Source organism: Schistocerca gregaria, chromosome 7 (assembly GCF_023897955.1).
Source record: "Schistocerca gregaria isolate iqSchGreg1 chromosome 7, iqSchGreg1.2, whole genome shotgun sequence".
NCBI classification, from domain to species: Eukaryota; Metazoa; Arthropoda; class Insecta; order Orthoptera; family Acrididae; genus Schistocerca; species Schistocerca gregaria.
The window spans coordinates 236,051,923-236,066,583 of record NC_064926.1 but is presented as its reverse complement, the minus strand read 5'-3'; the positions used below and the strand labels follow the sequence as shown (position 1 = coordinate 236,066,583).

The following is a 14,661-nucleotide window of genomic DNA, read 5'->3' as shown; positions in this document are numbered from 1 at the left end:
TTGATTTCTAATACACTGTCGTACCGTCTTTCTAATTGCGAAATGGGCCAACGGGCACGAACGGAATGAAAATAAATTAAAAAAAAAAAGAGACGAAATCAGCAGATGGAATCACTCCAGACTGCTACTATCAGTCTAATCAGTCTATCTAGGACCATGACTGTGGACAGAGTTAGAAAGCATGGTCTGCAGTGGCAAAGTAGCTCCTCATAATCCACAAAGTTTTGTGAAAAGGAGTGATTTGGAGTGATGAATCGCTGTAAGCAGCGGCAATCCGATGGAAGAGTTTGGGTTTGGTGAACACCTGGAGAATGTTAAATATAAATATGTGTGGTGCTAAAAGTGAACTATAGAGGGGCTAGCGTTAGCGTACAGGAATATTTTTCGTGGTTTTCGTGCAGTCCAATTAATATCACTTAATAAAATGCCAACCGCGGAGAGATATGAACAAATTTTACTGTATTCTGTTCTGCATGCAGTAGAGAAATATAGACGATCAGTATATCAGCATTACAGTGAACCATGTCGTAAAGCAGCATCTGTGTGGGAATTGTTTGTGGCCGATAACATTCGTGCAATGGGCTAGCCCGCCAAGAATTTTGTCCTGAACTCTTTTGGATGAGTCTGAATGTGGGCTTCACTTCATAACCCAATGTCCACCACCACTACCTTCTCAGGTTTCGTCTTTTGGGGATGGATTACTATAATACCAAGACAGTAACAGATCTCATTGAAAGTGCCCACAGCAAATTTGAAGCCCTCATAAAGATGAAGAGTTGACCCACTTATATTTATGTCTACTAATAGGCTGCTTTTGATGAGATAATGTAATGTTTAATTGCCTCAGGCGATATTACAATTGTCTTCAGGTACTGACCATTCTGGGAAGCTCTGAACTGCTCATCATACAGGTGCCAGACCCGAGCGTGGGCTTTGATGATGGTGTGTGCCGCCAGGTAGTCGCCAATTCCTTTGGCGGGCTGAGAGGGGGCCATCGTCAAAGTTGTGTAGCCGTGCACGAAGGTAGCTGGCTCGTTGAACGTGACCCACCATTTCACCTAAGGAACCGTACACCACTACTATGCTCCTAGGCGAAGTAAATGTGAGACTAGAATATAAACGTTTTCAAACTTTTTACTTACCCTGTCTCCGAAGTTTTCAAACAGTACCCTGGCGTATTCAACGAAGTAGTCTGCCAGCAGCTCGTTGGGCCAGCCTCCGATGTACTGCAGTGGTTGGGGAAGATCCCAATGGTACATAGTGACCTGTAGATGGCATACTACAGTGCGAAATTTGTGAAATGCTGTATGGTAAATAATTATGGAATCCTACGCCGAGATAACAGGGTGTTGTTGTGTCGTCTTCATCGTCCTCATTCAACCCCCTTACGGTCGCAGGAAGGCAATGGCAAACCTCCTCCCATAGGACCTTGCCTACTACGGCAGTGCGGGTCTCCCGCATCTTCCGCCTACGCTCTGTCAAGAAGCATGGGGCTTCATTCTCAATATGCCCAATTAGATAGTGAACTAGATAATCTGAAACTATGACCAATTTTAGCTTTAATACTTGCATGAGCGAAGGGAAACATTCAGTATTTGACAATGGCTTATAGATCCTGTTACAGTTGTTTAAAAGCTGTCATTTTTATTTATATTTTCATCGATTCCAGGTACCAATTATATCATAGTATGTGGAAGTGTTGGAATGCACAACACAGGTTTATTCTACGAGATAAACTTTGTGTAAAATATTATTTATTACGTACCATCGGCTGAATTCCGTTGGCGAGCAGCTCGTTGATGAGGTTGTTGTAATAGTCGATACCAGGTTGGTTGATAACGTCCACGTCCCCGGTAGGCAACACACGTGACCAGGAAATTGAAAATCGGTATACGTTCGCCTGTTCAATCACAAAGTATTAACAGCTTCAAAGAAAAGTTGTCGATTACTAGTTGATATTTGATCGTTATTATATACTAATGCTAAACTACGGAATGATGATAATTTAAGATTGTAATAGATTAACCAGTATTGGAGAAAGCAGTTTCATAGTACAAGAAATTGTATTCACATAATTTGGTCAGACGTGAAAAATATTTCAACATTTTGTGTTACAAACGAAAAAAAGAAACAGAATATTTAAGATAAATCCAGCTTTAATTTTTGTATATCTGAAAATATGCGATGAAATGACCTCACAAAAGTCTTTGTCATTGTGGAAAGCTATGAATAATGATTTAGAAATACACGCAATAAGAACGAAAAATGTGAGAGGTTGAGCTGTGTAATATACAAGAAAGGTACCCTGTAATTATCGAATTGGTTAGTGGATACGGAAGTGAACATAACAAAATTAAGAACGAAGCACGCAGCTTAGGTGGTACTGTACGCGTAATAAGTTATCACTTGGTACAGGTTCAGGAGGAACTTTTGCGCAGAACTAGGTACCATTTTGACTAACGCAACCAAATGCATCGCTGCTAACGAATGAGAACTAAGGAAGAACTATTAAGAAGTTGCACAAAGTAATGACTATGCTTGTCGTGCTGTGTGGAATTCACGTTTTGGCTCTAAGAAGCGACAGAGGAAGGCGTGATAGGTTCAAGAAACATACAAAGACAGGAATTGTCCCATGAATAATTTTGCACCATAACTCGTAATGATTTGGAACGACTCAGTTTACAGTCACAGTGTAATTTGTAAATATGGCTGTACGATGAACATTTATGACGCTTCTTTTTCTTTTCTTTTTTAATATACAGACGTGGATTAGTAATTTATACCCACAATCTTTTACAATTACAACAGCAGTTCTTCTGCAGAATGAAAGAAGCTGTCGATCAGGAGTAATTTATGTGGAATATATTACAATCATGACCTGAAAAAGAAATATATCTATCCTTAACGTGAATGAAGGTCAATAGAGCGGACTAAGTTAAAAACACAGCACAATAAGAATTTCAGATTGTGTGGAGCTTCACAAAATAATGTGGAAGATTGAAACGGAGAAAAGAAAATGTTGAAGGCAACCACATTATTTTGTAGGTAATGGATGTAAGTTACATTTCCAGTTTGCGGACCCACCAAACAAACATGGAAATAATGGTGAATAACGCTAATTGTAATTCCTTTGGGTTTTTATCTGTGAACGACACTCAGTAGAAGACATAGGGTTCGATGGCAGCTTCAAAATGATATTGGATTTGTTACTGTAAGAATGAAATGATTCACAGAAAATCAGATATGCAGTTCGAATTTCCGCTGCTGTCATTTCTATGTCTGCACATGGGCATTTTACGTTGTTCCCGATAAAGAACAGTTCTCATTTTTTCAGCCCTATTCACAAGAATCGTTGAGATTTGTTGAGTATCAGATAATCTCTTCGCGAAAACAGTTTACTTTGTTGTTTTGAAGATTATTTTCTCTCCCCCTCCCCTCCCTTAAATATTCTAGCGACAATACGTGCTCGAAACTCTTCCTAATCTCAATTGTTCACTGCAATTCGTTTCGTGTTCAACCATTCTTTTTAACTTTTCAAGTATCTGCCATTTGAACGTTCACGATCGATGACATTCTCACGGAGACGTTAAAGCTCCTAGTCTCCCTCGGCAATATGGAATAGGAATAGGCTGTGAGACAGTATTTGATCTACTCGATTACAATTTCTTCATTATCATAATCGACCGTAGTAACGGGAAAAACCAAGACAATTTACAAGCCCTCATCACTGTCACTTATAGGGCAGAAACACACACTCGATACAGTGAGGAATGTAGAAGCACTGTACTTCTATTTTTGTAGACTTAATGCGACCACCTATGAAGATGAGTACGAAGTTCCGGAAGAAAGAGATTGTGACACACTGTCTGAAGCTCTGACTCGTATGTACAAGCAGCGTGATTCAGATACCCTTTTCAGCATAACTACGTTTTCCATGTTTCCCCAAATCGATCAACAAGTTTTACAATGGTTTCTTTGGAAAGAACACGGTAGTTTTGCATCAGCATCCTTCCCCGTTTCTGGATTTACCCCCAGACGGGACATGATGTCATAAACTTCCGTCCTTTCGTTTTTGTATTACCGATTTGTTTTTACTTTCTTGTTCATTGTCTATTTCATAAAATTGGAAACTGCTGCTGTAATGTTGCTTGTATTTCATTTTATTCGTCTAACCCATAGATAATACAGATATTTTCTTTCTGTTGTAGCTCTACAGAACACACATTGATATTAGACTTTCTTAGATTCAACTATTTTCCGCATAATTGAGGTTCACCACTTATTTCACCGTTAGATTTTTACTCAAAGGAACTTTACCTGAAAATTAACTGACATCCGTTTTCGCGAAAAGCTGCCCTCTTACACAGCTACAGAACACTTCCTGCAGCACATAAGGAGAGTGAATAAATCACCAGTTTTTCGTAGTCCAGAGTGAATTGAACACAAAATGAAGGGAGACGTTATATTGCGATCTGAAAATGTAGAAGATAGTTTTCTTTGTTTTGGAAAGTATACTTACATTGATGGCCTTCAGCATCTGCACGTCCTCCTTGTACTTGTGGTAAGAATCGCAAGCGACGTCCCCTGTGTCTCCTGTTGTATATTCCGGGTGGTTGTGGAAAAGGTAGTCTTGAATGTTCTCTCCCTTCCCTATACAGATATGTCAGAACAGTACAGTATGTAACACAACACGATGACTTCTTTAACTGAAAGTTTACATGGTAAAAATCATTTTAAGCATTTAGCTTAGGCTGCCAAATTCTTTACCCAAGGTAACCTTTATTGCGTCATGAGTTACATTACGTTCTCTGGTCAGTTCCGGCGTGTGGCCATTTTCAAAGGCACTTCTGGCCGTGATACTCGTATATGTTTAAAGTTTCAAAACTATTTTTTCTAAGTAAGAAGACAAACTTGTTTCTGCGCCCTCCTTCAGACACACATACACACTAGCACACACACAGACGAGTACTAGCGTCGCACTAGACAGGACCTGCATTTCAAAATAGGTATGGGCCGAAACTGGCTAATAATGTAATGTAATATACGATACAATAAATGTCATATAGTATAAGGAAATTTGCAGCCTTAGGTGTGTGCTTAAAATTGTTTTAACATTCAAAAATTGCGTCGAGGCTGTGAATCTGCACGCCAGGAAAATAATAATGGAACGTGTTGTAACACACAGTTTCTTTCGTTATTCGTTACTTTGCTGCGGAACACTGTTAGTCGGTCTGAACTCACCATCTTCATTCCAGGCTCCTTCGATTTGATACGCGGCTGTCGCAGCTCCAAACATGAAGTCATCTGGGAATCGGTCAGTAGGCGCCTGTGCCGAAGCAACGGCCAACACAGCGGCAAAGGCGGTCAGCAACCTCATGATTGGTAATGTCCAATGCCTCTATGTGACCTGCTCCAGCCTTAAATCTATATATAATGGAGCTACGCTGTAGTTTCGTAAGATGTTTACAAAGTCTCAAAAAGAAAAGTTAGATTATCTTCTGTTATCATCAGTTAATCAATAGATTTCGTTAGGGATAGCCTCTGTTCTATCGTACAAGTACTTCTCAACGATATTATCGAAGATTTAAGGAGGCAAACTTCGTGAGTATGTGCGTGTTATACAGTGGTATCAGTAGAGGCTTTCTTATCCATTACGTTTCGATGCTCTCGCCTGTTCCACTCGGACTGTGCTGTAAACGCGTGTGTCGGACGTGTAGCAACGTTGGTTCCGAAGAAAAGGATAGTTGTTAAGGACTGCAACGCTATATGTGACTTATCGCTTAGCTAAATATTCCAAATTACAAAAAGAATAATGGTAAAAGAATAATTAATGAAAGCTTATAAATCAATATAATTCCATAGACATCCAGTTATCATTTCGTAAAGAATCATTACTTTATTTAGACTGACTCGGTTTGACAGAAGTATTTTAACAGCAGTTGTCTCGTTCAAGGAATGTTTACTTTAAAGTACAGACAGTGAGAGCAAAAAAATTGTTGGAGTAATGCGTTTCCTCCAGTCAATCACAACCGAAATAGTTGCAGTGTTGGGATAATTCGAAGGCAGTGCATGACATTTCTCATGGTACCAGCATTCTGTATAATTATCTTTAGCCTTACTGCACATTTTAAACATGAGATACCGCAGTAGCTAAGAGATCGCTACGCACAGCCGAATTAGAAATTCTATTCGGATGAACGTTTCAGAATATAACGGTATGTGGCGCGGGTGAATCTGTTTCAAAATGGTGTACAAAACACTCGAGGAATAACTGGGCAAAGAAACAGAGGAGCCAAGTCAGCAAATTTCTTTCAAGGACATTACTGAGCATCAGAAGTACGGCTAAGGCACGTCAGTCGTCTGACTCAAATTTTGCCACTTTAGTACAAATACTAAATGACTCGATCCTTTGCGCCTTTGAGGTAGGTACACGACTCTCGCCTACTAGATGTGCTCTATTCAGAGCTATATTTACTATCGGGGCACAATATACATTACAAAATAAATGTACATATTATTATATCAAATCGTGGTTTCTGTTGTTTCGGACACGTCTTAGGTTCGAGTCCGGGCCAGCAAACATTTTCACCCGTCGCTGCTGATTCCTCATCATTTGTTCCTTTCCTTTTCTTTCATTTCTCCACCCTACGCCTTCAGTTTACACAGTATGTATCACAACTGAGGATTTCACGTGGTATCTGAACTTTCAGACATGTCGGGAAGAACAGACACCACATTTTCGTATAACTGATTCTTCTCGATGGGCAATGACAGCACAACCTTCAGTGGAGATGCACATTGACGTTCGACCACCAGCGGAAATCTAAAATTAACAAACATGCAGAATGTCCAATGGGACTGAAGATTGGTGGAGCTTGGTGGGTATGTGAGGTTGTCGGGGAGTGTGCCGAGACAGTCGGCACATTTTTGACGGGTGATTCAGTGGTTAACGCAATTGCCCAGTAAGCAGGAGATCCTGGGTTCGAGACTCGGGCCGGCCGAAACTTTTCGCTCGTCGCTACTTATTCCGCATGAAGCCCCTATCCAGCTGATTCACTTCGTTCCCTCTTCTTTGTATCCCCTTCCACCTTCAATTTAAATTACAATAAGTTTATCTCAGCGCTCACTCTTTCGATCGCGTAGACTGTATGGTCTGTTCAGATATTTTTGTTCCTCTTTAATTGAACTGGTATGTTGTTACAGCCATTGCTCAAGCTCAGATCTGTACATTATAAAAGAGTCAGGTACCCTTTACATCGCTACCATTCGTTCCACAGTATAAGTGCTCCAGTAGGATTAATTTAATGTCATATAGCGTGTTAAGAGACAAACTGCATAAGACGTTCTGTAGTTACAAGAACCAGTCTTACACCCGGCGATGATATCTCTCATTTCAAACGGATATTGGTGTAGTTAGTTAGCACGACAATTCCGATTTTATGGACTTATGCAGGGTTATTTGCTACAGAAGAATGCTGAAGATGAGATGGGTAGATCACATAACTAATGAGGAGGTATTGAAAAGAATTGGGGAGAAGAGAAATTTGTGCCACAACTTGACTAGAAGACCGGATAGCTTGGCACGACATATTCTGAGGCATCAAGGGATCACCAATTTAGTATTTGAGGGCAGCGTGGAGGATAAAAATCGTTGAGGGAGAGACCAAGAGATAAATACACTAAACAGATTCAGATGGATGTAGGTTGCAGTAGGTACTGGGAGATGAAGAAGCCTGCACAGGATAGAGTAGCATGGAGAGCTGCATCAAACCAGTCTCTGGACTGAAGACCACAACAACAAGAGGGTTATTCATGAAGATATTCAGATATTTTGGTATGTTATTCTACAACTAAAACTAAAGAAAAAATTCCCATAAACATAGGGCTGCAAAGTTTTAGTTACAGAGTTACGGCTTATAAAAGATTTTGCCTGAAACGTAGCAACTTCACTAATATGAAACCATCGCAAAACTGTAGGAAGTCAAAAGTAATGCACGATTTCCATTATTTAGTTGTTATTAGTCTGGTGAATCTAATAAAACATGTCACAGTCGTCTATCTACAGTAGTTTTCCAGAACATCTAGAGAGGCAAAGATTACTATGCAAGTAAAATTTGTTTACTTTCCATTAAGAATGTAGAAACATTCATGTCATTCCAGAATGAGATTTTCACTCTGCAGCGGAGCGTGCGCTGATATGAAACTTCCTGGCAGATTAAAACTGTGAGCCCGACCGAGACTCGAAATCGGGACCTTTGCCTTTCGTAGGCAAGTGCTCTACCATCTGAGCTACCGAAGCACGACTCACGCCCGGAACTCACAGCTTTACTTCTGCCAGTACCTCGTCTCCTACCTTCCAAACTTTACAGAAGCTCTCCCGCGAACCTTGCAGAACTAGTACTCCTGAAAGAAAGGATGTTGTGGAGACATGGCTTAGCCACAGCCTGGGGGATGTTTCCAGAATGAGATTTTCACTCTGCAACGGAATGTGCGCTGATATGAAACTTCCTGGCAGTTTAAAACTGTGTGCCCGACCGAGACTCGAACTCGGTACATTTGCCTTCCGCGGGCAAGTACTCTACCATCTGAGCTGCCGAAGCACCACTCACGCGCCGAATGTTATGGGAGACAGGTTCTCTACCTAGCGTTCATAATCAGTACTAACGCTGGTTTCGTGAAGACTATATTGTGGATGTTGTTCAACGTAGCCCGGGTACCAGTACAAGATGTATCAACGATTGGGCATTTCACAATCTAAGGTATGGCATACACTGAAGTACATTAATCTGAATCCTTAGTATAAACATAATGTGCATTATTTACATTCAGCAGATCCTGCACTACGCTTGGAAATGTGCAACTGGTTAAATATTAATCGACAGTTACACAAATACATTTTACTTACTGATGAGGCACAGTTTACTCGACAGACATAAACAATTTACATAACGGGCACATATGGGCAAGCAATCCCACATGGCAACAGTGCAACGCAATTTTCAGCAGCGATTTAACATAAATGTGTGGTGTGGTGTAATTAACACCCACTTTATTGGACCATTCATTCTCCCAGGACGTCTAACTGGCGAGAGGTACTTACGATTCCTTCAAGAAGAAATGACCCACTTGCTAGAAGATGTTCCACTCGCTACGTGATGGCAAAAGAATTTTCAACATGACGGCGCTCCTCCACATTTCACCAACGCCGTTACTACACATTTAATTACATTTTCCCCATTGGTCATGGGGCTACTCACCTGTGGCTACACACCAATGGATTTTTGTGTATGGGGATGGATGAATGATATAGTTTATGAGAATGAAGTCAATACACGTGAGGTATTATTTGCTGCCATTATGAACGTAACATACGAAATTAAGAACAACCCTGTGAAATTGAAACGAGCAACTAAATCTATTCATACACATGTAGCTAAATGTACTGAACTCGGTGGAACAATTTTTGAACAATTACTGTGAATGTATTGTGAAATTGTATGTGCACTGTACGATTTCCTTAAAACTGAGCTTTGTTTCTTCCGGTTTAAAATAAATTCACTTGTGCTATTGTATACCTTTGTTGGTCGGTTGTAACTTAGCTGTTGCATAGCTGTGGGTGAATTCGTGCATTTAGAAGTGCGAGAGAAACCAAATATATCTTGCCAGCGAGAAACAACATGAATTTGGCTCTTTTCTATAATCTTTCTAAAAAAGCGCAAACTAATTAAATCTTGATATTTACCATCAATCTGTTTAAACACAAAAGTGGTCTCAGTGCGTTAAGGATCTGCCCTAATAATGTTGTTGATGAAATTGTCCCTGTGCGTTTATAATTTTCGTAGCAACCTGTTCCTGAAATGAAAATTTCTTATCTCGTAATTTAATCACTTGGATACGCGATGTTTGCTACTCTCTGTGCGGTAGATGCAAATTTTTAACTACAGTTGCTGAGAGCTTAGTGCAATGCTCTAGAAAACAACTATTTTATACATACCACTAAGAAAGAGTTTTTAAATAAAAATTACTTGGATCGAGGATGTAGGCGATGCTAGTAGATAAAATATTTATTTGACAAACTGCTTTTAAGTTATCTGATACATTATTACTAGAATGAGATTTTCACTCTGCAGCGGAGTGTGCGCTGATATGAAACTTCCTGGCAGATTAAAACTGTGTGCCCGACCGAGACTCGAACTCGGGACCTTTGCCTTACGCGGGCAAGTGCTCTACCAACTGAGCTACCGAAGCACGACTCACGTCCGGTACTCACAGCTTTACTTCTGCCAGTATCCGTCTCCTACCTTCCAAACTTTACAGAAGCTCTTCTGTAAAGTTTGGAAGGTAGGAGACGGATACTGGCAGAAGTAAAGCTGTGAGTACCGGACGTGAGTCGTGCTTCGGTAGCTCAGTTGGTAGAGCACTTGCCCGCGAAAGGCAAAGGTCCCGAGTTCGAGTCTCGGTCGGGCACACAGTTTTAATCTGCCAGGAAGTTTCACATTATTACTAGTTTGAAATTCATGTTGCAGCACTCATTATCACTGACAAAGGGCAACATTGATCAAACTCTTTGTCTCACAAATGTTAGACATATAATTAATAATCATGTGAAATACCTTACAGTGAAAACTGCGCAATCCTGAATAAAAAATCTTAAGGTTCCTGATATGGATGTCTCAGTCAACGATGATTCCCAACTACGTGCGACTGAGATGCAACTAAATAAAAAATATTCCCTTCATTCCTCTTTACATTCTTTTCTAATCTCATTACGTTTGATTTCATTCTAAAGCACTAGTCGAATCTTTCTCCTCTCTTTCACAATATTCAGACACAAGTCTTTTAACTTAAACACTGATGTATTATGTTTACGCCTACATTGCAACGAGTCCTCTGCTCGGCGCATATCTTACTACTCATCTAACGACAGAACTCCCACGCTCCTCGCTACCGAGCAGCAATGACAAAAGAAGCGCATCTTCCAGTGACGTAGCTACTCTAATGAAAGACTGCGCGAATAATAAGCAACTCAACAATTTCGTTTAGCGTTTAAGATTTCGAATGCATGTCCAGATTACAGAAATGTAAGTAACAAACTCACAATAGACCTGTTTCGCTATCCAACGGCCTCTCTTGCCAGAATTTTGAAGGATGATTTTTGAATATGGTAAAGATTATGGAGTGCCCTATTTCTGACAATCGATCCCTACAAGTGTACAGTGCTTCATAAACATTCCGTGAAGTGTTAATTTACGTGCACTGATATAGTTATTCTTTGACTTAGCTTTTGTTAGTTATTCCATGCTGTTCATGTCTACATAATTCATTCATGAGTCTAGTGTTACGTTATTGATAAATATATGTGGGAATAAAGGAATTGATTTTTCCCAAAACTACAATTATACTGAAAAATTCGTCTACATAATATTACACAAAAGTAGTACCGGTAGTAATCTAGGAAGTATTACAATACATCGTAGATAAACATGAGAAGATTAGGCAATATACTATATTGGTTTGTGTGTGTGTGTGTGTATGTATGTGTGTGTGTGTGTGTGTGTGTGTGTGTGTGTGTGTGTGTGTGTGTGTGTGTGCGTGCGTGCGTGTGTGTTTGTGTGACATGTATCTACGCACTGTAAAGAAGTCATGAAAAATGCTTTTGTTTTGTAAGTAGTAGTGCTCAGTCACACATCAATTATTTTGCAAAAAGCTTTCTATATTTCGTGTTCAGCTGCACTCCAAGGAAAGTTGCAAATGTTGTTTACATTGGTAGCCAGGCGCATTGAAGTGATCAGGTGCAGAAAAATGATATTTTAGGGTTGTTATTTCTGTAGTTATTCTGCAGAAAAGCTTGTGAGACTGACTGTGATTACATTGTCTTTTAGTCGTAGCAAATGTGTATGGAAACATTTTCTTTTCATGTATCTCGTACAAGAGCTGTACCTAGCACTTGTTGAAGTGTCTTTTAGCACTTATAACTTTATCAGTGGTTATCAAGTGAAAACCATGAACCATTACTCTTCGTGAGGCGACTATGAGCAGACTCAGTGGATGCAGTGCTTGTCCATAATAAACTCAGATCCAGACCACCCACAAAAGACAATGCATTGTCATTTCCACCAAATATCTGTCAAGTAATCTAAAATAATGATAACAGATGTGGCATGTCGTGGTAATTAAAACATTCAGAGAACGTCGAACTTTCTCACAGTGCAGAGAGTAACTCTAAGTGAATCCATGAATGTCTTGCTTTTGCAGAACATATATGTTCTATTTAAGTACAGAGAAAGAAAATGAAGCTGAGAGATTTATCTAAAACTACGTATGGGAAACTCTAAAATCACGTGAAAAAGAATAACAAACATTTCTTAAGAACATTGACATAACATTTTATAGAGATGTGTCGGTTGTGACATCTAATTGAAAATAATCACAATCGAAATCTCTTTTAACGTGTGAGAGAATAGAAACATTGAAATATAGTATCCAGTACATGTACAATGGATTGTGAAAATATTAAAAGGCAAACAATGTCACAAGTCTTCTTGCTTAATAGCAATTTCTACCGAATGTTTTTTTTTTAAAAGTCGCTAGTACATGACACTAAGCGTGTACAGTCCTTCAAGTAGCTATTTACAGAGAAAAAATACATATTTTTGAAACAAAGTATTTATCATCCTGTGAATTCATGGACTTGTATTATCGTTTCATGACACCTTGTCGCAAACCATTAGAAATACTACCCATCAGAGAAACACACCAAACCACAATCAATAAAGGCATTACCTGAAGGTAAAATTACATAATCCCTAACAATAACTGACTTCAATAGTCCATACTCTATATGTTGTTGTTGTTGTGGTCTTCAGTCCTGAGACTGGTTTGATGCATCTCTCCATGCTACTCTAGCCTGTGCAAGCTTCTTCATCTCCCAGTACCTACTGCAACCTACATCCTTCTGGATCGGCTTAGTGTATTCATCTCTATGTCTCCCTCTACGATTTTTACCCTCCACGCTGCCTTCCAATACTAAATTGGTGAGCCCTTGATGCCTCAGAACATGTCCTACCAACCGACCCCTTCTTCTGGTCAAGTTGTACCACAAACTTCTCTTCTCCCCGATCCTATTCAATACTTCCTCATTAGTTATGTGATCTACTCATCTAATCTTCAGCATCCTTCTGTAGCACCACATTTCGAAAGCTTCTATTCTCTTCTTGTCCAAACTATTTATCGTTCATGTTTCACTTCCATACATGGCTACACTCCATACAAATGCTTTCAGAAACGACTTCCTGACACTTAAATCTATACTCGATGTTAACAAATTTCTCTTCTTCAGAAATGCTTTCCTTGCCACTGCCAGTCTACATTTTATATTCTCTCTACTTCGACCATCATCAGTTATTTTGCTCCCCAAATAGCATAACTCCTTTACTACTTTAAGTTTCTCATTTCCTAATCTAATTCTCTCACCATCACCCGACTTAATTCGACTACATTCCATTATCCTAGTTTTGCTTTTGTTTATGTTTATCTTATATCCTCCTTTCAATACACTGTCCATTCCATTCAACTGCTCTTCCAAGTCCTTTGCTGTCTCTGACAGAATTACAATGCCATCGGCGAACCTCAAAGTTTTTATTTCTTCTCCATGGATTTTAATACCTACTCCGAATTTTTCTTTTGTTTCCTTTACTGCCTGCTCAATATACACATTGAATAACATCGGGGAGAGTCTACAACCCTGTCTTACTCCCTTCCCAACCTCTGCTTCCCTTTCATTCCCCTCCACTCTTATAACTGCATCTGGTTTCTGTACAAATTGTAAATAGCCTTTCGCTTCCTGTATTTTACCCCTGCCACCTTTAGAATTTGAAAGAGATTATTCCAGTCAACATTGTCAAAAGCTTTCTCTAAGTCTACAAATGCTAGAAATGTAGGTTTGCCTTTCCTTAATCTAGCTTCTAGGATAAGTCGTAAGGTCAGTATTGCCTCACGTGTTCCAGTATTTCTACGGAATCCAAACTGATCTTCAACGAGGTCGGCTTCTACTAGTTTTTCCATTCGTCTGTAAAGAACTCGTGTTAGTATTTTGTAGCTGTGGCTTATTAAACTGATTGTTCGGTAATTTTCACATCTGTCAACACCTGCTTTCTTTGGGATTTGAATTATTATTTTCTTCTTGAAGTCTGAGGTTATTTCGCCTGTCTCATACATCTTGCTCACCAGATGGTAGAGTTTTGTCAGGACTGGCTCACCGAAGGCCGTCAGTAGTTCCAATGGAATGTTGTCTACTCCTGGTGCCTTGTTTCAACTCAGGTCTTTCAGCGCTCTGTCAAACTCTTCACGCAGTGTCGTATCTCCCATTTCATCTTCACCTACATCTACATCTACATGACTACTCTGCAATTCACATTTAAGTGCTTGGCAGAGGGTTCATCGAACCACAATCATACTATCTCTCTACTATTCCACTCCCGAACAGCGAGCGGGAAAAACGAACACCTAAACCTTTTTGTTCGAGCTCTGATTTCTCTTATTTTATTTTGATGATCATTCCTGCCTATGTAGGTTGGGCTCAAAAAAATATTTTCGCATTCTTAAGAGAAAGTTGGCGACTGAAATTTCGTAAAAAGGTCTCGCCGCGACGAAAAACGTCTA

At 39.7% G+C, this 14,661-nt stretch overlaps 1 protein-coding gene and 1 non-coding gene across 3 annotated transcripts in view; both read right to left on the bottom strand.

Moving 5' to 3' along the window:
• Positions 1-5,446, bottom strand: part of LOC126281854 (myrosinase 1-like) — a 190,681-nt gene extending 185,235 nt beyond the window's left edge. The window contains exons 1-5 of one of the 2 annotated variants that reach the window (XM_049981112.1): positions 5,242-5,446; positions 4,520-4,650; positions 1,766-1,900; positions 1,143-1,265; positions 878-1,058 (exon numbers count right to left, since the gene is read on the bottom strand). In XM_049981112.1, the coding sequence (XP_049837069.1) occupies positions 878-1,058; positions 1,143-1,265; positions 1,766-1,900; positions 4,520-4,650; positions 5,242-5,377 (706 nt within the window). In that variant the 5' untranslated portion in view covers positions 5,378-5,446. The remainder of the gene's footprint in view (positions 1-877; positions 1,059-1,142; positions 1,266-1,765; positions 1,901-4,519; positions 4,651-5,241) is intronic. The other variant, XM_049981113.1, reaches the window with a different exon arrangement.
• A 4,728-nt stretch (positions 5,447-10,174) lies between these two features.
• Trnat-cgu (transfer RNA threonine (anticodon CGU)) lies at positions 10,175-10,249 on the bottom strand. Its single transcript has one exon. It is a non-coding gene; the product is annotated as a tRNA-Thr (tRNA).
• Positions 10,250-14,661: the final 4,412 nt, after the last annotated feature.